Consider the following 23808-nt stretch of genomic DNA (forward strand, 5'->3'; position numbering starts at 1 on the left):
CAGGGCATTGTGATGCTTCCTTTTGGAGGAAGCCAAGCCTGTTTCTTCCCAGGATGCCCAGCACTGTTGTACCCCTTTGCAACGAGGACACAGATGGTGTCCCACGTGTGAGTGCTGCGCTGGGTACTCCCAACTATAGGCCTCGCCTATAGTCACCAGCAACACTTATCTTTGTGCATGTGTGCAGTCTATACCTGACTTCAGAAGGCACTTGGATTGCAGACACCCAGCTTAGCTCTCGGACATGGCCATCTCACTGCACCTGCCGGACACAGCCTCCATCCTAACACGCTGTGCTGCCAGGGTGTGATTATAACCTGTTGGTACGCTCACCTCCTGACCTGGCAGGACCCCTCGGAAAGCAGCATCTCTGATCACACAGTTGTACATCTGAATGTTCTAAGTGGATCCCAGGATGGAAAGGCAATTCCTTCGTTCCTTTTCTAAGAATTTTGGAAGACTTGAGCGCAGCATCTTTCCTGTGATGCCTATCAGTAGCCCCACCTAGTTAATGAGGGTCTTCACCCCCTGTAGGGTCCTGCACTTGTCAGTGCTCCCTATATATGCTAGCTGCAGGATGGTCTTGCCCAACCCAGACCAGTTACCAGCAAGGAGCTGGAAGTAATCAAGGCTCCATGGAACGATAATTGTTCTCAAACACAGGTATGGGCTCCTGAAGCGTCACCCAATTACCATGAGCTGGTGCTACAACTTCACAGCTGAGGGCCCAGCTGTACCTCGGTATGCAAAAGCCCTGACTCCGCACAGGTGATCTCATATGCCAAAGAGCATGCGGTCTGTCCAGGCTGGGCTTGTCTTCTGCTACAGCTGCATAAGCAAGCCTGCTATTCCAGACTGCTGACCAAACTCCAAGTTAGGGGTGTGGACCTGGTTAGCAAACACTGTGAAAAATTAACAGCGACATTCAGCCTGGCTACTGGACCAGGAAAGGGGCTTTGTTATACACACGTGCTGCCTTTTAAAGGGAATGGTGGCAGGGCAATGACACCCTACCATTGTCTGAAAAGGACAAAGTTTAGCATGGCCCAGCTCAAAGGACTCACAGTGTAAGTGGGAAACAGCTGTCCCTTGGACTGCTTCCAACCATAGATGTAGTAGAGACAGCTGACGCAGGGACCCAGACCAGGGCTCCAAACAAAGCCCCAGAACACCTATTGTGTCAGCTTCTCAACACCAGCTACTTCACTCTGCTAATCCACTCTGGTGCACCAGCCTACTTCTTAACGTAGGTGTAACCTCAGCTAAGGGGTTACATCACCAAACAAGGATTAAGCTTGAGCAGCCTTTTGACAGCAAATTCAGGTAGCATGAGTCAGGCCCTTACTGCACGTTACCAGTTTTTCAAAGCTTATAGCTAGATTTCAAAGAGGCTGCATATTGCTTAAGTAGTTAATCAGCATTCAGCTTTTATTTGCAAGATGTCTGAGGTGTATACAGCAAGACTGGCTGAAACTGCTGAAAGAGGTTCAGAATGTCAAGAGTAAAGCAGATGCAACAGCAGCACATAACGGACTCAAGAGCATGGTGACGGGTAAGTCATGTATAGGCTGGCAGCTTTGTAGACCAGGTCTGAGGAGACTATTGTGTCAGTTATAGGAGAAGTGGTAGAGATCCTGTTTGACAGCCATGAGTAAGCCAGGAACTCCTCTGCTACCCCCAAGTCTTGAAGAAAACACCACACTGGGAATGGCATCTTTGGAGGATGGGTAAGGAGAAGGGATGGTCCTAAGCAGATGGGCGTCTTGGAGACTCCAAATTCTGGTGTAGCAATCCTGACCAACTGGAAAGGAAAGGACACCAAAATTGAACATCACACAAAGAGTACTTTACTCAGCTCTGCAGGATTATCATCACAGAAGGTCCATGGGGTAAAAATCCTGACTTCCACACACACTAGAGGCAAAGTGCTTATCAATACTTTACGAAACAGAAATTCTACACTGAATACTGAAAAAGTGGGAAAAACGTGCAGCATTTCCTATTAGGCAATAAAAGATATGATAAACCAGTATTTAGACTGCTCGTCTCATTATCAAGCTTTTAAGCCAAAAAAGGGGAGAAAAACTGTCAAATTAACAAAAATTCTTGTCATTATTCCACCACTTATGGACAAATCCAAGGAGAGGAGGTCACGATGTTTACAGTGACACTGTGAAACTCGGCTATACTTTGCTTCATTTGCCCCCCCAAGAAAGTGGCAGGACAATTAACCCAACTGAAGTGCATCTACACTAATGCACGCAGCATGGGGAATAAGCAGGACGAGCTGGAGGCCATCGTGCAGCAGGGAAACTATGATGTAGTCGCCATCACAGAAACGTGGTGGGATGACTCACATAGCTATAGTGCTGCCATGGATGCCTATAGGCTCTTCAGGAAGGATAGGCAAGCAAGGAGAGGCGGGGGTGTGGCCCTGTATGTTAAGGAGTGTTACGAATGCTTTGAACTTAATGATGGTGATAATGGGGTTGAGTGTTTATGGGTAAGAATCAGGGGCAGGGCTAACAAGGCGGATATCGTAGTAGGAGTCTGTTATAGACCGCCCAATCAGGATGAGGAGGCAGATGAAATATTCTATAAACGGCTGGGAGAAGTCTCAAGATCGCGAGCTCTTGTCCTCGTGGGGGACTTCAATTTGCCGGACATCTGCTGGGAATACAATACAGCAGGGAGGGAACAGTCTAGAAGGTTCCTGGAATGTGCTGGGGATAACTTCCTGACACAGCTAGTGAGAGAGCCAACTAGGGAAGGTGCCCTGCTGGATCTGTTGTTTGTAAACAGGGAAGGTCTTGTGGGGGATGTGAAGGTTGGAGGCTGTCTTGGGAACAGTGACCATGAAATGATAGAGTTTTCAATTCTGCGAGAAGCAAGGAGAGGGCTCAGCAGAACTGCTACCTTGGACTTCCGGAGGGCGGACTTTGGGCTTTTCAGGAGCCTGGTTGACAAAGTCCCCTGGGAGGCAGTCCTCCAGGGTAAAGGAGCCCAGGAAGCCTGGATGATTTTCAAGAAGGAAGTCTTAAAGGCACAGGAGCAGGCTGTCCCCATGTGCCAGAAGACAAGCCGTCGGGGAAAAAGGCCGGCCTGGCTAAACAGGGAGCTAGTGTTGCAACTTAGGGAAAAAAAGAGGATCTATGGCCTCTGGAAGGAAGGGCAGGCCACTCAAGACGACTACAAAGAGGTAGTTAAGCTATGTAGGGAAAAAATCAGGAGGGCCAAAGCCCAGCTAGAGCTAAACCTCGCTTCTGTTGTCAAGGACAACAAAAAAAGCTTCTATAAATATATTAGCAATAGGAAGAGGACTAAGGATTATCTCTGTCCTCTAGTAGATGGGGCCGGCAACATAGTGACCAAGGATGAGGAAAAGGCTGAGGTACTTAATGAAGTCTTTGCCTCAGTCTTCAGCAGTAGGACCAGTTGTTCCCTGAGTACCCAGCCCCCTGAGCTAGAAGACAGGGATGGGGAGCAGAATGAAGCCCCTGTAATCCAAAGGGAAATGGTGAGGGACCTGCTTCAGCACCTGGAGGTGCACAAATCTATGGGGCCGGATGGGATCCACCCAAGGGTATTGAAAGAGCTGGCGGAAGTGCTCGCCAGGCCACTTGGTATCATTTATGAGCAGTCCTGGACAACCGGGGAGGTCCCAGCTGACTGGAGGTTAGCAAATGTGACACCCATCCACAAGAAGGGCCAGAAGGAGGATCCGGGGAACTACAGGCCAGTCAGTCTGACCTCGGTGCCTGGGAAGGTCATGGAACAGATCCTCCTCAGTGCCATTACACGGCACATGCAGGAGAACAGGGTGATCAGGCCCAGTCAGCATGTGTTTGTGAAGGGCAGGTCATGCCTATCAAACCTAATATCCTTCTATGATAAGGTGACCCACTTAGTGGATGAGGGAAAAGCTGTGGATGTTATCTACTTGGATTTTTGCAAAGCTTTTGACACTGTTTCCCACAGCATTCTCCTGGAGAAACTGGCTGCTCATGGCCTGGACAGGTGTACTCTTCGCTGGGTAAAAAACTGGCTGGATGGCCGTGCCCAGAGAGTGGTGGTAAATGGAGTTAAATCCAGTTGGTGTCCAGTCACAAGTGGTGTCCCCCAGGGTTCGGTGCTGGGGCCGGTTCTCTTTAATATCTTTATCAATGATCTGGATGAAGGGATTGAATGCACCCTCAGTAAGTTCGCAGATGACACTAAACTGGGCGGGCGTGTTGATCTGTTTGAGGGTAGGTTGGCTCTGCAGAGGGATCTGGACAGGCTGGACCGATGGGCTGAGACCAATGGTATGAGGTTCAACAAGGCCAAGTGCCGGGTCCTGCACTTGGGTCACAACAACCCCATGCAGCGCTACAGGATTGGGGCAGAGTGGCTTGAAAGCAGCCCAGCAGAAAAGGACTTGGGAGTGTTGGTTGACAGCCGGCTGAATATGAGCCAGCAGTGTGCCCAGGTGGCCAAGAAGGCCAACAGCATCCTAGCCTGTATCAGGAATAGTGTGGTGAGCCGGACTAGGGAAGTGATCATCCCCCTGTACTCGGCACTGGTGAGGCCCCACCTCGAGTACTGCGTTCAGTTTTGGGCCCCTCGCTACAAGAGGGACATTGAGGTGTTGGAGCGTGTCCAGAGAAGGGCTACAAAGCTGGTGAGGGGCCTGGAGGACAAACCTTATGAGGAACGACTGAGGGAGCTGGGGTTGTTTAGCCTGGAGAAGAGGAGGCTGAGGGGAGACCTTATCACCCTCTACAACTACCTGAAAGGAGGTTGTAAAGAGATGGGGGCTGACCTCTTCTCCCTGGTGACAAGTGATAGGACGAGGGGAAACGGGTTCAAGTTACGTCAGGGGAGGTTTAGATTAGATATTAGGAGACATTTTTTCACTGAAAGGGTTATTAAACATTGGAATAGGTTGCCCAGGGAGGTGGTGGATTCACCATCTCTGGAGGTGTTTAAAAAAAGGGTAGATGGGGCACTGAGGGACATGGTTTAGAAGTGGCTCTTGTCAGGGTAGGCTAAAGGTTGGACTTGATGATCTTAAAGGTCCCTTCCAACCTCAACAATTCTATGATTCTATGATTGTTACCTTTCCTCACCTGACCCCAAATAAAAAAAAAATTAAAAATCTCAGACTGTAGCCAAATATATTAAAAATGAGCCTGAGTGGTATAGACAGTTTACAAGGAGTTATGCTTACATGCCGATGCTTCAGTCCATCACCACACTACCCACACACACGAAATCACACATACATGGTCTTTAATCTCTATAAGAAGTTATCACCAAACCTCCTGCTTACACGTTGTTTCCGTGAATTTCATAATCAAGTGCTTTCTGCTCTACTCGAGATACACTGTGGAAAGCATAATGGGACTTTTGCAGGACACAGCAGATAAAGCCATTAAGCATTACACAGGCGTGATTATAATAGGTCTGCATCCATAACATTATTTCTTAATTTTGATAGTATATGAAGATATGTCTAAGGCTAAATTTCTTCTCAATTTTAAAGAATTAACAGTTTCCAACAGCTGTAGCTAAGAAACACTGCTCATGCATAAGAAAATCACTGCCATGCACTCTACAAGTAGAGGGGGAAAAAGTGAACCCACCTGCTGTAAGAAGCCCTTCCTCCTCATTTACATGCACAGGGAGAATAGCATATTCATTGTGATGACCTTTGTACTGTTTCACACACTTTGCTGTTCTCAGGTCCCACAGTTTTATCTGCAAGTTGAAGCAATTTTTTTGAAGGATGATATATTAACAAAGCATAGAGTACTTTATGGTTGATAAGTAAGTGGATCTGGAAGAGGACCCACATATAAGACTATAGCCCAGTTCTATACTACCCCGCCAAAGCACAGGCAGCCACCCTCAGGACTGGGAAAAGCACCCGTCAATACCCAGACACTAAAAGGAACAGAGTACCCTAAACGCAACAGAACCATACCTTTCCAGCCATATCTGCTGCCATAAGATAATGTTCAGCCTCAAGAAGGCGAATAGATGTAACTGCTGAGTCATGGAAGAGACGAATTGCTTTCCAGCTCTGGCCCTTTCGGCTGCGTTGACGCACATCAATGCTGAAAATCTCACCTGAACGGCAGCCATTGTACAGCACTGGGGTCTGGAAGAATCCAAGAGAAAGCAGCATACTATATAACATCTGAAAGGATCTTACAAATTATACAGACAGAAGCTATGTCAAGCTTTTGAGCTCTCTGGTGCAGCTGTCAAATTATTTTATTAACATGAGCATTAAGAATCAGAATTTTTATTACACACTGCAACATTTTTCATCAGCCAACTCACTAGTTCCGTTCGAACCTCAGCTATTTACTTTAGCTGTAAAAAAGTTCAGCTACGTAAGTAGAAACTTGAATGTAACTAACTGCAAAACAGGAACTGGAATTCTCATATTCCAGTTTCACCCTTCTCACTAATCTTTGTGAGCAAGTCCATTAGTATTTTATAAGGGTTTTCTTCTCGATGGAGACAATACACTAAGTGTTAACAAAATGAGGTCATTTGTCAAAACCAAAACAATTCATTTTTTACCTCTGTACAATTAACAAAAATTACCCCTATTGCCACAGAGTTTGAAATCAGTTTATCTTTTTGTTGCTATTCAGTTGTACGCAAGCATCAGACCACATCAGCTCTGTTGTGGAACAGCTATCCAACAGTAATTGTAATCACAACCTGACATACAGCATGCTGAGTCCCATCACAAACAGCACAACAAGCCCAGCAATGAGGCAGCACTCGGAAAAATCAAGGGTGTGTGGTTCATTTTACCTGTGTGGCAAACTGTTGTGCCAGCACATCGCTACTGGTTCCAAATGTCTGTCGATGCCCTGTGACTACATTGGTCACAAGAACTCGTCGTGTCAGGCCTAAGGAAGACAAATTATGTTTGTTTAGCTGTAATTTGGGGAGCAGCTGGGAGATTAATGCAAGAAGTCTTTCTCACTGCTATAGAAGGGGTTGCTAGCCTTGCGGATCACCTGTGCTGAAACAGTTGTCTGCTTGGGGATTCAGGCACCAAGCACAGGACCAGGCAGTGGATATCGTGAAGCTGCACAGCATTCCAGGTCGATCTCCTAGGAGAAAGGAGCAACACATGAAGCGTCCATAAAATGTTAGTACAGGATGATAACTCAGAAAGCTTCTCTGGATTTCCATACTTCTTTCAACATTTCAATCTGAAGCAGAGAAAATGTTACCCAATTAGCGTCCCTGTGCTACTCCAGAGACAGTAAACAAAAGTCAGACTTCACAACTGTAAACTGAAGACTTATAGTCTATATAGACACATGATTGTGAGAAACTAAAATTTATTCAGTATTCAGAGGGCTGACCATGGCAGGAAAAAAGAAAAAAAACGAATCAACACTAGTTGTCACTAATTTACATAACTTTTCAGTCCATTGTTTTCAATTCCTTCATGGCACAGCCACCATCATCATACATATGTCAGACAGGACAGGTGACATGTCCAAAACATGGGTTTAGACAGGTTAAGTTCTACTTTGCTCCCAGCATCTACTTAGCAAGGTTCCCTCAAAACAACAATTGAGGAGAGTGAAGTAAGTCAAGAAACTTAAAGTACCTAAAACAGTCAATAGGAAATACTAGAGATGAGGACTTTCTTGTATCTCTGGGCATCTGATTATGGTGAAGGACTTAAAATGTTCTACAGAGGAACTGGGCATGCTGGCCTAGTAGCCATCCATCTTCAGTGACTTGTCAAGTTCATGCTAATGCTATGCGCTTTTTTTTTTTAATGGCTGCATAAATTGCATGACATAAAAAATTTAAAATAGGTCCATAACTCTTATCTATCACAGATTTCCTCTGTATAAACTTATCTGATCATGTCTGAATGGAAACCTCCAGGTTAGAGGACCGCACTGTGTGACCTGAAGAAGCATGATTCTGACATCTATCAAGAAAGTCCAATTAATAAAGTCCTGCCTCCAGGAACACTGAATAAATATATAAAGATACAGCTCCAGCCATCAGATTTAAGACATATGATTCTCTAAATCAATCATGCTTACACACAACTGAGCATGAGCTTGTACAAGGAGTTATGAGCTGAGACATTTACCAACTTTCCACCTTTGATTAATCCACTGAGCATACCTGAGTAGCTACTAAGGGATTCTGCAATGACTCTAGACAGTCCAAATAGGAAATCTGAGTACTTCTTGTGCGCAGCTTCTGCGTTACAGGCCAAGCTACTCATGAAAAATTCCAAACGTTTACTTTACAAGTGAGGTGTTCTGCCAAAGTCAAGTACTACATCATCATCAGCTAAAAATAAATTAGTGCTTTGAATACTGCTTGTTAATTAATTTTTAAGGTAAGTTCTTTCATCTGTTCACTTCTTAAATTGTTTCAGATTTTCTAAGTTTTACAAGAATACAACAGCGTCACCAGCTGCTGAAGAAGAGTGTGGAAATATTCTTTCCTTTTCATACCATAAAATTGGAGGGAAAAAAAAAAAGCAAACCACAACAAAAACACCCTACCTGGGTTAGTGCTGCTGAACAATGATGCTGGAAGCAGACTGGCACAGCCTGGTGTTTCTGCAATTCCCATGAGACACAGCTTGCTGAAGTGAGTTAAGGAAAAAAAAGATTCCTCCCTAGAATGGAACAGGGTGCCTAACATTTACAGCTGGGAAGAGCAAGATGCTCTGACACAGACACAGTCCACCATACTTGCCTTTGAAACTTTTGATGTGCTTTACAGTTTGCAATTAAGTCTTGGCTTTTCATTTATTTCACAGGAAAGAGCTAGAAAGAACTCAAATTCTTGTTTGTGTATTTTCACTACCAGAAAGGAAAGAGGAATACTAAGGCATCTTTCTAGTGATAGGCGGGGGCGGGGGGGAAGCATCGCCTATATGGATTGTTCTTTTCATCTTTACATGCTGATAAAGATAAGAAGTATAGATCTGTTTTTTCACAGAGATGAGATGGAGAAAGGGGTGCACACACTGGGGAAGCAGGGAAGACTCACTTTAGATTACATGAAAATACTTTCTAAAGATTATAACAGGTATAACTAGGATTTGAAAGTTGCATTTCAAGTTCAGCAGGGTAAATTTGTGACATGACTAGAGGAACGCACCCAATAACCAAACCAAACAATCGCCAACTCCTAACCAGATGTGAGCAAGCCTGATGAACTCCCGCCACCTTCTGGATCGCTTAGGAATTGCTTCGCTTTTCCCATGAGCCATTACATACATTTTTACGTAATTTCCTCTTTTGTCACTTCAATAGCACGCCTGTTGCCTGCCATCTCCCACGTTAAAATCCCCTTTTCTTCCTCTCTTCTCGGTTCTGCAGTGTCCATTACTGCTTCCTCTACTATACCATCAACCTTCCTCTTCTTCTAAGACAGATTTGTAGAACATGCTCTGTAAGTTGCAAAGCATGATGCCAATGAATTGCTCCCATTCTCCTCTTGCCCTAGCTGATATGGGGATGGTTTACAACAGAAACCAACCAACCCACTTTCAAAGAGGTCCTCTTTAAAGAGAAATTTAGTTACCTTAACCCTTTCTCTTGTTCTTTTGTGCCAGCCAATTTCTAAACATGAGATCATTTTGGATATGGTATCTACACTATTAATGAAGTGGGAAGTCTCCAGGGCAGGAAACATGGTCTTTCACCTAGTATTACAATGGAACAATACTACATATATCTATAACAGAATCATACATCTGTCTCACTAGCTCCAACATCTTTCAATTTTCCTAACTGTTTTCCAGAAAACTTAATTTCTGGGGCAACTACATGAGAGATCTTCCTGGAAGTTAGTTGTTCTGTACAGCATGATGCAGACTTATGAAATCTGAACTGAATTTTTTTTTTTCTAAAAGGATATAAAACATGAGAATCTGGATGAGTCAATGATGCCCAGCATACAGAATTCACCTTCAGACACAAGAAAACATAATATTTTTGTGATCTCTTATTCAATTAATGAAAAGGTATTTCCACGCAAAGATGACCCAAAACTATGCGCTGGGCACGCTTCCTTAGCACACTAAATAGCCCAGTAATGGGACATAAGCATTTTAGACTCATACTCCTCTTAAATTCAGGAGACAGAGCAGCATTGAAAAGTCTGTCCAAACACAGACTGAGGTACCAAGCACATTCTATTATTTAAGAGACCGTCCTTAAAAGAATCTGAGCATGGAGAGATTATGAAAGCCTGTTTTAAATATTCTTCATGTTCAAGGATAAACACGTTTTCCCAAAATTATATTTAAGAAAGAAGCATGCAAATCTTAGTAGCTTCTGGCCCTCAACATCAGTTTTGTCATCTACAGCAAAGTGCAACTCTGAAGTAAACACTATCCTTGGATGCAGGTATTTCTATATAGTCTTCCTTTCCAATCTAACATTGCTGAGAACTAGCACTGGTACTGATGACTTTCAGAGACAAGTTTACTGTGATTCTGTGTTTATCCAAAATGCACATTACTAGATTATTCCATTCTCTCCTCCTAACCCCTTTCCCAACCCTCATGCATTTCCACCCCTGCTTCCCAAGAACAGCGTTCTGAGAATGCAACAACTGAAGGAAAGGGAACAGAGCACAGTACTTTGCGGTTTGTGAAGTAGAGGTTGTCGTACATCTCCACAGTGAGAGAGTCCTTTCCCAAACCACTGAGGTTGATGATACCATATTTACATCCTCCATGCTCTACGTCATTCACAGTGAATATCCGCTCACAAGCAGCATCTGCCTGTAAAAATAAAAGCTTACTGGTCGTGCTTACTGGAAAAAAAACAGCTTGAGAGAGCTGCATTAGGTCTAAAATGAAACAACACATTAATTCTGATCCCTTTAACACCACCAGGTTTCCATTATCTCTAAAAACGGCAGCCAACTCCTTTTTATATGCATGGACAGAAAAAACATGAGTAAGAAAAGGATTGTCCTTGAGTAATGGATATTTACTCCAGAGACCTCTCCTGCACATGCAGTATCATCAAAACCAGTACAAACCGCTTTCAGATCGTGAGATGTAAAATTATTATTGATGTTTACATAGACTCACTGGACCACAGACTTTGCCACTCCCCAAATTCTTCTCTTCCATTTTCTTCTTCTTTGTCTGAATCCTCTCCACTCCCCTGCCCCTAAACTAATTATCCGCTCAACCCCTGCTTATTTGTTTATTTCCAAGAGAACACGTTGATCAGCTTCAAAAAAAATAAAATATCACTTTCATATCCAACCTTTTCACCGTTTCCCTTTCTAGGAATGGAACAGCCTCTTCCTACTTGTTTAAAATGGCTTTAATTGTTTAAAATTAACAAGACTTTGAGAACTGACACAACAGGAATAACACATCTTTGAAAGCAAAATTTGACCTATGCGATTTGATTACAAGATCCTGAATTTTCACTGGAGATGGGCTCTCTTTATCCTAAAGACTTAACAGTTCTCATAACGTACCACAATTATTTTAAAATTGTTGGTTCCAGCAACTGAGGAATCTGGACTGTGAATTTCTACCTTCCTCCTCTGCATGCAGTTCACTTTTAGTTCATGGACCATCCTGTAAAAGCAGGGGTGGGGTGGGTGGAGGGAGAAGAGAGAATTCAGGTAAGACTAGGTTTAATGCCAACGAAAGAAGTTTGGATAGGATATCCAGAACTGGTTCTCAACCACAGATAATAAAATGCCTGAACAACTAACATGCACTTCTTCATGGATTATATAAGTGAAATTGCAGCATCTTCCATATTCATGGAATTTCATACTGTTATTTTGAACCTTGGCACACCTTCAGTAGCAGAAACAACAACATAGCAAGCCACTAACTTGCCTTCTGCCCTGTTACTGAATCTGAACATAGCGATTCTAATGGGGGGCAGCGGGAACAGTCATATCGCCTGAAGAGCATCCATCCAAAGAAAAACTGCACTGTATCCATAAAGCACAATGTGGCAAAACAGCATATACAGGGGAGAAAAAAAAAAAGTGTGAAGTTTTAAACTCCATTTATCTGAAATTGGGAAACCTCTTCTTCGTTTGGATTTTCATCACTTGTATAATTTGATTATATGTCATGGTTTCAGCTGGGACAGAGCTGATTTTCTTCCTAGCAGCTGGTGTAATGCTATGTTCTGGATTTGTGATGAGAATAGCGCTGATAGCGCACTGATGTTTTTCCTTGTTGCTATGCAGTCAAGGCCATTTCTGCTCCTCACATCGCCCTGCCAGTGAGCAGACTGGGAGTGCACAAGAAGTTGTGAGGGGACGCAGCTGGGACAGCTGACCCCAACTGATCAAAGGGATATTCCATGCCATGCGATGTCATGCTCAGTATATAAAGCTGGGGAAGAAAAAGGAAAGGGGGGGCATTCGGAGTTACGGCATTTTGTCTTCCCAAGTAACCGTTACACATGATGGAGCTCTGCCTTCCTGCAGATGGCTGAACACCTGCCTGCCGATGGGAAGCAGGGAATGAATTCCTTATTTTGCTTTGCTTGTGTGTGCGGCTTTCGCTCTACCTATTAAACTGTCTTTATCTCAACCCACAATTTTTTTTTCCTCACTTTTACTCTCTCCCCCATCCTAAACAGAGAAAGTGAGCAAGCGGCTGCACAGTCCTAGTTGCCAGCTGGGGTTAAACCACGACATTATAAAAAGAATGTAACTTTTTATTGTAAGTAATATGTTCCTCTTTGTCTTAAGTGGAACAGTAAGAAATGCAAAAAACCTGACAGGAACAGTTGCACTATCAGCAGAACTTGGTATTGCAAACAGAAGACAAATGAAATCATTGTACCTGCAATAACTTGTGGAGCTGAGCAAACCCAGCTGCCTTTTCTGTAACAGTATAGATGAGTTCAGTCCAGCCCTTGTTGTTTTCTGGAAGGGAATAACATGAAAGTGTACACAGTTATTTACTTGTTTACAATTCAAACGTGGCTGTGGGTCTTAGGTGTTTGAGATATTTAGGTAACTTTTTCCTCTAGCCTACATAGATGAAAATTTTCAGAAGGTCTGTAAAACACATTCCAGCACCATCTCCCTGGTCTACTATAGCAAATAAACAAGAAAGAGACACGAGTGTATTCCTGTGAGATGTGGGGTGCTTCTATAAATACAAAATTGGAGAAAAAAACCAAACAACAAAACCCAACAGCTGCTGTTTTCGCTTGACATAATCAGCGGTACCACCTTGAAGGTGTGAAGTCACCTTCTAGTTTCACTATAACCCCTTAAATTCTTATTATACAGCAAAACTTTCTATCACAATAAGATTGCTATTAACTATGCAGTCTTACTGCTGCATTGAACTACTTTTCCATTCATCATTTTTTAAGATTTCACACAAACACTTTCTGGGGATGCCAAAGGATAGAGTACTTTGCAGAGTTACAGAGTAAGAAATCTTTTTGATAATGTTCTGACAAAGCAAGTATTTAAGAGTTGAAATATTCTTATCTGGGAGTCTAATTCAGAAGTCTCATATTAGAGAACATCTAATATATTCTCTAATATGAGACATATAGAGATGTCTAAATATATAGTATTGTTTCTTCAGGGTCCACAAATATGATCAATACATTTATTAAACATAGGGAAAACTTAAAATCAAGACCCCACTTTGCCAATTCAAGGCAGGGATCTGAAACCTGGCATCCAATGTCCTGACTCAAGCGTAACTGTTGGACAATCTGCAATTCTGAGCAGTTCCTGTCTCTTTACAAGTTTTTTTTTTTTTGTTTGTAATGACTTGCTTTCAATCCTGTGTGCAACAGCCAAACAAAAGGCTTCAAGGACTATAAATTCTCAGCAAAAAGAAATTTTCATTTCTTCAGGCAGCTTAGGGAACTGTACCACAGTCATAACTGAAAGGCTTTATCTTATAATCTGCCCTGGGCCAAAGCACAATAAAGCATAATTGCACTCTTTTTCAGAATATACCTTCTTTTGTTTTTCTTCCTCTTCTAAGAGTCTCAGTCTTTCACGTTCCATTGCCTTGTACTGAATGCTCTCCTTGGTGAGTGGGTTGTAGTTATTGTGTCCAGGCAGTAGGCGAAAATAGCGGTTCTTTTCTGAGTCATAGTAAAATCCTGGCAGTTCTTGAAAAAAGAAAAAAAAAGTGGCAAAACCCAGGCAAAATCAGATGGATAATTAAGTTTGTTTATTGCTCTTTGACATCCCACATCTTCCTGGGAAGGTCAGAGTCACGAGGCTCAAAGCTCTTGCTCCCAGCAGGTCCTGAGCATGATACAGACTAGGAACAGATGACAGCCACTTAAAGGAAAAAAAAAAAAAAAGAAAAGAAAAAATTATAGTTTTCAAATGCAGTGCTGTTACACAGGTACACAGAAGGGATGTCACCACTGACTAAGATGAAATTTGGACAGATCAGAGAAGTAGAAAGGAAAGGTTTTGCCGCAGAATAAAAATGACCTTTCTTCATAAATCAATCACGACGGGACGCTTTTGGTTAAAAGACTAGGTAAGGCAGTCCCAAACCAAAATAAAAATTGACAGTGAGGTATCACCCAAACCAAAAAAAATGATCCACTTCCCAGAACAAGTCACCTTTTCTTCAACGTACAGAAGAGATTTTGATACAACCAAGATTACATTTGGACAATACACGGAGGCTCCTTCCAAAGATAAACTAGGATGACAGAAACATTCAATTTTAGCGCTTTGCTGCCTGGGTAAATTCACAAAGGCAGCCAGGTAAAATACTTGGACAGATTCATAATGGTGCATTGTCTCAAGACAAAGAATTTTATTAAGAAGTCAGTGTTAACATCTTTATTTCAAGAGTTTTTATTTAACCCTTTATCTACTACCAGAAATTGCATTTGAAGTAACCTCTTTTTGCTGCTGCTTACAATTCAGCACCTTGTCAGCATCTTCTAGATTTCAATTTAGCAACAAGTGACCAACATTTATTCAGGTCAACAAAAATATAGTTAGTGAATGAATCATTAGCGTTCATAAAAGCACACTGCATTTAGTATACAGAGTCTAATTACACAGCAATAAATGTTTTGCAGGATACACTTCCCAACATGCTCACCACCTCTTAAGCACAAAAGGGTCATATACAAAAAAAAAAAAGGTCCCTTTAAATTCTGGCTTTGTCTGTCATTAAGAGGTTACAGTCAGTGGTGTTTCAGGACTCTCCTGTTGTGGAGAAACAGATGTTCCCACAGGCTTAGCTTTTGCTAGTGTTGTTCAGTGAGTCAGGAAACCAGAATGCAAATGGGACAGCTTCCTCAACAGCACTGCTACTGCATCAAGTCTGGTTTCACCAGTCGAGTCCCTGATAATGAACAAACATTAAGCCAAAGCGTATCTCTTACAGACTACAAAATACACTGAAGGCATAAAGAGAGATGATTTCCCCACCCCTGAAGTGGTGGATTGTTGCATCTTAAAAGACTGAACAACTGGATGCAAGTTACATTTTTTTACGTGCTCTCTTATTTTCTTTGCTTATTTAAAGTTTCTACTGAAAAATGTATTTTATAACACCTTCAGTACGTACAAAAAAGAAACAAAGTTCATTTTCTTCCCAAAGCAAGATTTCTGGAGAGAGAAACAGAATTCTATTTTTTCAGTTTCTATCAGCTTGGCTAAGCACACAAGTTTTCAAACATGAGAAGCAGTTGTGGGCCTGAAAGTGCATTTGGCCCTGCTCTCTAGATCCTCATTTACTATATCTTTTTATATCACGCCATGTAACTTTTCTCTACAAAATTTATGGCTTATATCCTTCCTGGAACACCATATTATTAATGCAGCTACTACTACTTTTTTCATTCAGTCAGCATATAGACACTGATTTTTGACCCATAAACATCATCTCTTACCTGGTACTGCAGAGTTCTGCGTTAAACTGGATGAAGAAGGATCTCCACTGCTGCTGGGGTCTGCATTCACTGGGGTCTGTGGTTCCCCCTGTTCCAGCCTAAAAAAATAGCACTGCCTTCAAGACAGGTTCACAATTGTCCTATGCATGTTTTCCACAAAGAATCTAGAAGGCAGCTAGTTATTGACATTAATGGAGTACCATTTTGCAAGGCTTTGATAAGCACACTGTGCATATCATCATACACTAAACTATGAAAATGAAACAGTAAAAATATTCATCTTAAAAACCTCTCAAGAGCATTAGAGATAACATCTTAAAAGCCTTAATTACTTGCTAAAACATTAGAGGTGGCTGCTGATTCTGTAAGTGCCTTTAACTCTTTTCAGCGGAAGATTAATTCTGGGTATTTTACTATATTCCCTGATTAAAAGAAAAGCCCACCCTTGAAAGCATGTAAGTCTTCACAGCATAAAGCAAGAGAAAGCATGGGTAAAACATTGATGTCAGGTCAAAAATATTTTGGCCATTCTCTTCATGACAATAATTTCATTGATGAGGTTCAGAAACATGCAAAATAAACAAAAGTTTAATGAAAACTCCAAAAAGGAAAAGTCTCTGCTTTTGTAATAACCATCGCAGTTGACAGGGTAACTGCAGCTTTCTCCTTTTTGAATTAATTTAAATAGGCACATCTAGTACTGATGGAAAAAATTCCACTGGGATGTTTTCTGAACCACCCATAAAATTCTCACTTTTTAAGATAGGTTTTATTACACATCATCTTAAAATCATTAGGCCAAGATGTTTTGCAACAGTTGTAATTTATTGAAAATAAAATGACAAAGAAATTCTAGTTCTAAAGCAGTTATATTGCTGTTTGATTATACAATTTTGAAAACAGTAAAAGAACATAAGCAATCTATAAGGGGAAAAACACCCCACACCGAACCCAAGCACTTCAATTTAAAGCTTTTAAATAAAATCCTTTTAATTCTATATTCACTGAAGTAGGGACATTTGCATTTCTAACTTTTCTTACGCAAATACAATTAATGGGGCAACTTGTATATATGTGTATATGTTTCCTTCTCTAAAATATATTTAAAAAATGCTTAGAGCATTAAAGCAAAGGATTGGCCTCTCTTATTTCTGCAAGTGGCACTAAGGAAAGAACATGGAAAAGAGAGCCATAAAAATAACAAACACAGGCAAGTACAAGTTCTAAAGTTTAAAATGTACTTTTCTGAAATAATCAGTTTTCAAGGCAGTGTATGACTCCTGAGACCTTGTTTCATTTTTCTGATTTGCTAGATGTGGTATTATTACCACATTACTTAACACGCTTTCAAACTTTCAGGAAGATCCTTTAATGACAGTTTTTACACTAGTAGACATTAAGGCATAAAATAAATGAGCAGGTGGAATTAATTACTTACAAACATTTTTCTTCCCTAAACTGTCTTTGCATACTGATGAAGGCAGTTATGGACAATCAGGCACACCTGAAAGGACTATCTCATGGAACCACATCTTAATTTAAAATCAATATACAGTTGTGAACATATGATAAATTTCCAGAAATCAACGCAACTCCACTCCTACTAGGGATGACAGATATACCAGAAGTACTGTCTACTAGATTTTTAAATGGCAACCCTCTCAGTTCTAGATAGCCACCATTCTGCAAATTTAATTAGGCGTAACGTCTAATGGCTTAACCCATGCGAAGCACAAGCTGCATATACTTGCCTTTCAATACGGTTATTGTGACTGGGTCTTCTGTACTGATGGGAACGGTAGCTGTGCTTGCGATTGCTCCATGCATGCTTTTCTTTGCCCCGCTTGTAATTTCTCTTCATTTCTACCTATAAAGGAAACATACATACGTACTTCAGTGCTACTTGCCTGGAACAATCCAACATACAAGACAGTACCCCTTTTCAACTATTTTCAAACAGCTTTGCAGCAGCAGCACAGAGATCAAAACCCAGGTGGCACATTGAAGAAAATAATTTAATTTTGAAGAGAAACACTTTCAAGCCTAAACGGCATCAGGTCTTTAAGAAAGGCAAGGCAGAACACCACCACCGGCCGCCTGAAGGGAGGCTGAAATAAGGAGGGTACGGCGCGGACACCCCCCTGCGTGCAGCACTAATAAACGTCCTCTTGCTGAGTTCTCACGTGTGCCGGGCGGAGAAAGTCCCACGGCCGAGCTGCAGCCGGGCGCTAGCGAGGGCCAGCTCTCCAGCGCAACACGCTTCCTCCCAAGCAGAGGGGACAACCCCAAGCGACCAACAGCGGCCTGTCCCCCTCCACCACGGGCCGGCCGGCCTGCCTGCCTGCCTCCCACCCCGGGCCCAGGCCCCGCAATACTGCTGCGGGGACACGGCGTTACTGCCGGAGGGGGCCTCCCCTCCACACAGCAGCCAGGCCGTACCGGCGGGCCGACACCTCCGGTTTTGTAAGCGACCAGGCCCGCTGACCGCCCCCACTAAGGGCGCTTCCTTGCTCCTGCCGACTTCCCTGCTGGACCGGGAGCAGCGCCACGACTCGCCCCACCGCGCTGAAGCTAAAAGACCCCGAGGCACGGCCGCGGCCAAGCTCCCCTCACCGCCTGCCCCAAGCCGCCGGACCTCGCCGCTTCCCACTCTGTCGCCAAGGCTCCGCCCACGCCCCGATGGGCGCGCCTGATTGGCCCTCACCCGCGCCTGCTGCTTGACGGACAGCTCACTCACCAAAGCGGTGGGAGGCCAAAGCTGGCGCGTGCGCCGCGCGGAGGGGTGGGTCGGTCGGTAGTTGGACCCTGTGAGGGGAAAGGGTTGTTTCCCTCGGGAATTGGGCTTGAAGGCGGAGGGGGCCCAGTGGGGGAAGGAGGCAGAGATGAGCGTTTCTGGGAGGTGAGGGTTACTGAAAGGGAACCCCCGCTTCCTTCCCTGGGTCCCTGGTCGTTAAAAGCCGTCCTTTGGCTTCGCGGAGCTCGAAGCTGTTGCAGCCTCGCTAAACTCCTCGTGAGTTTAGAAAAAGAGAGCGGTGGCTCCAAAGTCACCCTCCTGGCTGAGGCGTCTTGATGCTTAAATGTTTTCTGGGCCTTCTGCCTTTGGGCAGCCGACAGTTAGATACTGAGGCGTTCGTGCTAGGCCAGCTTTGGGAAGCGTGCGGCAAACGGACGAGGTGGGAGGAAGAGCTCAGTGCTCCTCGGTCAGCCGCAGCCAAAAGAGCAGCAAAATCACGTCATTATAACTACCATATCTTTGCAATCGTTGTAAGAATGTTCTCTTTTTAATCTTTTGCAAGAAGTGTCCTTAAGTGGTTTTGTGTATAGTGCCCTTCCTCCCGATGCTCTGCTTATACAGCATCCAGGAGTTAAAAAATTAAAACAAGTGTGGTACAAATGTTTAGTCCTCTAATGGGTGATTAAGATTACAGCAAAACATAAGCTATAGTTCACAAAAAAAATGTGGAAAACCAGGATTTTATCCTTTTTCCTTCCCAAAAGTTGGTTTTTTTTAATCACTTAAGTAACTTTAAATAAGAAAATGCCAGTACTGGGAAAATAGACAATGGATTTTTACTTGCTCCTTTGAATGTTTAGACCTTGCACAAGTATGTTGTGGACACTTAGCCAGAAAGTAATTTGGGGGAGATACTCTTGTTCTGTCTCTCACTTACTTGGTTTGTGGTTTAAGTTCAAAATGCATAGGGTTAAAAATAGCCCAGGATAGTATGCCTTTAAGGATATGAACAGCTGGAGAATTCACCTGCAGCTTATATAGCTTGTGAGCTCTATTTCTTTGCCTTTACAAGGCAGACCACCAGCATGGTTTAATCCTAAGGCATTTTTTCACTGATTAGGCCTGTTGCTCATAGTGGTTTAGTGATGCTGATTTTTAGCTTCTGCAAGATAATTTTGAACTTTAGTAAGGTAACAGAAGAGTAAAAGTGCCTATAGAAAGCTGCATCAGCAGCCCTTTCTGCGAACTGTTGTTAATGCTGTCACTGGTGCAGACTATTCAAAATCATGGTTTATAGGGTATTGGTACTTGATGATCTGTATGTAAATTTGATGCTGATACACCTATGGGCAGGATTCTAGGCAGTGTTTTTTTTCCTGTTGTTTGCTGGCTCGTAGGTAGTAATTCAGAATGTCTAGTGTTTTACCAGTAATGTTATACTCTGCTTCTTTTGCTGGCTTTGTTTCATTTTTTCAATTTCTGATGCCAGTGAGCAATGTTTCAGGTTCTGCAACCAATATGCTGCTTTTGAGCTGTGGGTTTGACTGCACTGAAATAGAATTACCATTGGGGAAGACAGATGTTAAAGAATTTGTTTTCTCACTTGTATTGCATATACTTACTATGGAAATTCATAGACGAGAATAGACCGGAAGATATTTCAGAGATCACTGGTTTTCCATGTACATACGTATGTATTTAAATAAAATGCACAAATATATAAATAAAATACACACACCACCCCTACATTGTTCCTTAACAATTGTTTGTCTAACCTCTTCTTAATGCCTTTTGGTTTGGTTTATTCTGATTATTTTATTATATCTCTCACAGAAAGATTTTCTGATGTGTTACCTGAATGTTTATTGCTGCAGTTTAAAACCATTACAGCTATTCTTTCTGCCTTCTATGGATGTAGAAAACAATTTATTACCTTGTTCTCTGCAACCATGTTGCATATTTTAAAATTGGTAATGCTGTCACACTTAAATCTTTTTCTCTAGATTAAAGAGTGGCTAAAGAACACCAATTCATTTGGATATTACAGATGACTACTTTTAACTTTCATTATTCTTGCTTCCCTTTTGGACCCTTTCTATGGGGAACGCATATTTCCTTGAAGTATGCTCCCAAAAACTGGATATACCACTACTCAGCTGAGGCCTTCCTAGTGCTGAGTGTGTTTTGCAGGCTGTACTCATGTTTGAGAGTTGTATGATGTTTTACAGCTGCACAACAGTGTTAACTTCCATGAAGCTTATGGTCAAAAGGGATGGGGGAGTTTCAGTTCCATATCTGCTGTGTAATCAGTTGTTTTCATCCTGGGTTTGTAGGATGCAATTAAATGCTGCTCTTCCTGGGACGGTTGCAATTAAATGCGGCTCTTCCTGAGACGGTTCTTGGAATGGTGAAGGCCATCCTGACCTGCAGAATGCACTCTGCCATCAAGTTGTGTCCTCCATTCGCTCTGGGTGTTTCTCTGCTTACTTGACTTCAGGGGCTGAAAATACCTGTGTAGTCCATTAAATACATACATTCAGGCTATATTTCTTAGTTTGTTAGCTAAGTTTAAAATATAATTGTGAATTGCATTAAAAGATTCTGTAAAGACCAAACTTTGCTCAGACATAGGTTTAGGATTATTGCAGTTTAGTGAGTTGCCTTTCAGCTGAACTGCAGTACCTGAACCTGTGTTCATCCTTAGCAGTCGCATCTGAAAACTAAAATTAGTTTGTTTAAACTGTTTTTGTGACAAGACTTAGGCTATGTGTTTTATCCCATGCTTGTTGAGGGCTAAAACACTGCATTCTGCCAGCTGAAGTTTAGCTTACATAAGGCAACTCATTAAGCTTTGGTAAATGGAAGGTGTACCTGGCTGCCTGAATTACCCTGGGCAGGGTAATCCAAAACAGGATTTTGTCTGACAGTACTATTTATCCTTGTTCTGATGCCACTGAAATCAAAGCAATTGCATTAAGAGCCTATGTTGTTTTTTTTTTTTTTTTTAAAATCTCAGGCTCCCAAAGCAGTCCTCATGGTCTTGGAGGTGCAGCTCCCTTCATGGTCTGCCGGGTGGTGTAAATACGGGAGCAGATCTGATCTGCCCCAGGAGAGGGCAGTAGTGCACTTGCACAAAAACGCTGTCTCTTGGCTTTGTGGGGTATTTCTTTTGGATCTCTTTTGCACCCAGTATCGAATTCCTATAAAAATCAATTTAAAAAGCAGAAGTACGCCAACGAATCCCTTTGGAACACTACTTAAAGTGTGTTTATTTGTATTTATAGCTCTAAGGTTCAGGGGCACTGATGTTACATATTTTAACCAGACTTCTCTCCAAGTAAGAAGGTGAAGTTTTTTTCTCCTCATGTGGTGGCTTTGTCTTCCCTGCAGGTTGGAAGTCATGAAAAATCCCTGAAAATTTGGCAAATGAAACTGAACTTTCACAGTTTGTATCATTGCACTAGCAAAGAGGTTTTTTTAAAAATACAGTAGTTCTGGCTGTTAATATGGCAAGGAGTACTTGTATGTTAATAAGTGACTCCTGGAAATTTTGTGGTAGGTTCTATACATATCAATTCTTAGTATTTTATATATATGCATATATATTTATCTTTTTAGGTTATCAGTTGATATAAACACAAATTGTGCTCTGAGACTACATCTGCAATCTTTTCCTTTCAAGTATCCTTAGCAGTGAGAAATATTCTGGTCAAGCCTTGCCTTCTCTTCAGTGCTGTTGTTCTTAATGGAAGTGTTCAGATATAATTTACTGAATATTCTGCCGATTAACAAATTAATATAATATTTTTTTTCTTTTTTCTGTGGGATCAAAAGGAATAAAAAGCCTCAACAACTTGTACGTAAAACTTACCAGAAGTAAGTCCCATTTTAGAATTATTTAGGTGTTTAGTAAGGTTTCAGTGAAGGTATTTAGGTTATAATTGTGCTGGTGGAGGGACTTTATGGCTTCTGATTATAATCAGAAGATTGACTGCAGAATATGCAGGTGTAAGTGGGTGCTAACAATTTATGTGGTTTGTATATTGGTAGAAATGGAGCTGTGGTGTTATGGGTCTCATTAGATAAACTGGCACACCCAGGAGATAGTCTCTGGTAAAAACCCATCTCTGAGACCTTCTACTTGTCATCTTCTCTTCTCTCCCATGGAAGGCACAGATGACTGGGCTGTGTTTGCTACCTCAGTGACTGTTTGTCACTTCCTGTGACTGCATAGCCCAGTGCAGAGCTCTGTTGCTGCTGCTGCCCCTTGGACCTGACTGTGGGAAACAAAACAAAGAAATAAAACCCCCAAACCCAAATCCTATTAGACTTTAAGGGAACAGTTGCAAGGAGACTCCTGATCCATGTAGCAGCAACCGAGTGAGTGTAGAATGGTAGGATTGGTGGCCGCTATTGCAAATTTGTTAGAGAAACGCAAGTGTTTATCACATGTGAGTGTTTGCTGTTGTAGCTTCTACGGGTATTAGAACCCAAGAATCTAAGATATGTTATTACTAGGCTGCTATACTTGTGTACAAAATCTGGTTTTGCAGGACAGGCATGGTCTTAGATATATGGAACAGACATGACATATCTGTACTTGCTAATATCAACAGATTGGCTCTATTGTGTATAGTCAAAGTCAAATGACTGAAGTGATGTCTACTGAGTTACTTTCTAGAGTGAAAAAACAGTCTAAGACTGGGAATTCAGAAGATAAGGCTCTCTACTGTGACAGTAACTCACTTCCATTGTGCATATATGGATTTATATTTGAAATATCTCTCCTTAGAAGGACAAGCTGAAATCCAAACTGGTGCTAAATTTCATGCTGGCAACTGTGTATAACTTAAAGTAGCTCCTGTTGACTCTTGATTCTGAAGGGTTGTTAAAAATCCTTTAGTTTTTGCTGTAAAATAAAAAGGGCTTACTTTGTCATTCTGGTTCAGACTGTGCTGTGATGTAGCGCAAGCTTCTGTGCACCAGCTAGTTTTCCTAAGTCTCTGTTCCAGAAATGGCTGCACTTTAATACCATGTTTGTCTTTCAAAATAGCGTGCTGTCTTTCAGATGGCAAAGTGCTAGATATCTGTGAAGTCCTTTTGAACAGTTTCAATGTTTTACCTAAATATCTTAAATATTATTTATGTACAGTTTCCTAACACTTTAAA

General features: G+C 42.2%; 1 protein-coding gene across 5 annotated transcripts; it reads right to left on the reverse strand.

The window, feature by feature from the left end:
* Positions 1-1402: 1402 nt before the first annotated feature.
* Positions 1403-18572, reverse strand: DCAF4 (DDB1 and CUL4 associated factor 4). Of its 5 annotated transcripts, none has more exons than XM_074584750.1 (14): positions 18519-18572; positions 17657-17772; positions 15906-16003; positions 13990-14322; positions 12845-12927; positions 11506-11608; positions 10646-10789; positions 9919-9968; positions 8553-8632; positions 7023-7118; positions 6814-6911; positions 5966-6142; positions 5625-5739; positions 1403-1801 (listed from the first exon to the last, which is right to left on the reverse strand). In XM_074584750.1, exons 4-14 carry the CDS (start codon positions 14038-14040, stop codon positions 1608-1610), a joined length of 1191 nt encoding a protein of 396 aa, XP_074440851.1. In that variant the 5' UTR covers positions 14041-14322; positions 15906-16003; positions 17657-17772; positions 18519-18572; the 3' UTR covers positions 1403-1607. The 5 variants fall into 5 exon arrangements, with proteins under 5 accessions (XP_074440851.1, XP_074440847.1, XP_074440849.1 ...); XM_074584746.1 differs by having other exon boundaries at positions 13990-14147; positions 18519-18569; XM_074584748.1 differs by having other exon boundaries at positions 13990-14147; positions 18541-18558.
* Positions 18573-23808: the final 5236 nt, after the last annotated feature.

Source organism: Larus michahellis, chromosome 4 (genome assembly GCF_964199755.1).
Source record: "Larus michahellis chromosome 4, bLarMic1.1, whole genome shotgun sequence".
Lineage (NCBI taxonomy): Eukaryota > Metazoa > Chordata > Aves > Charadriiformes > Laridae > Larus > Larus michahellis.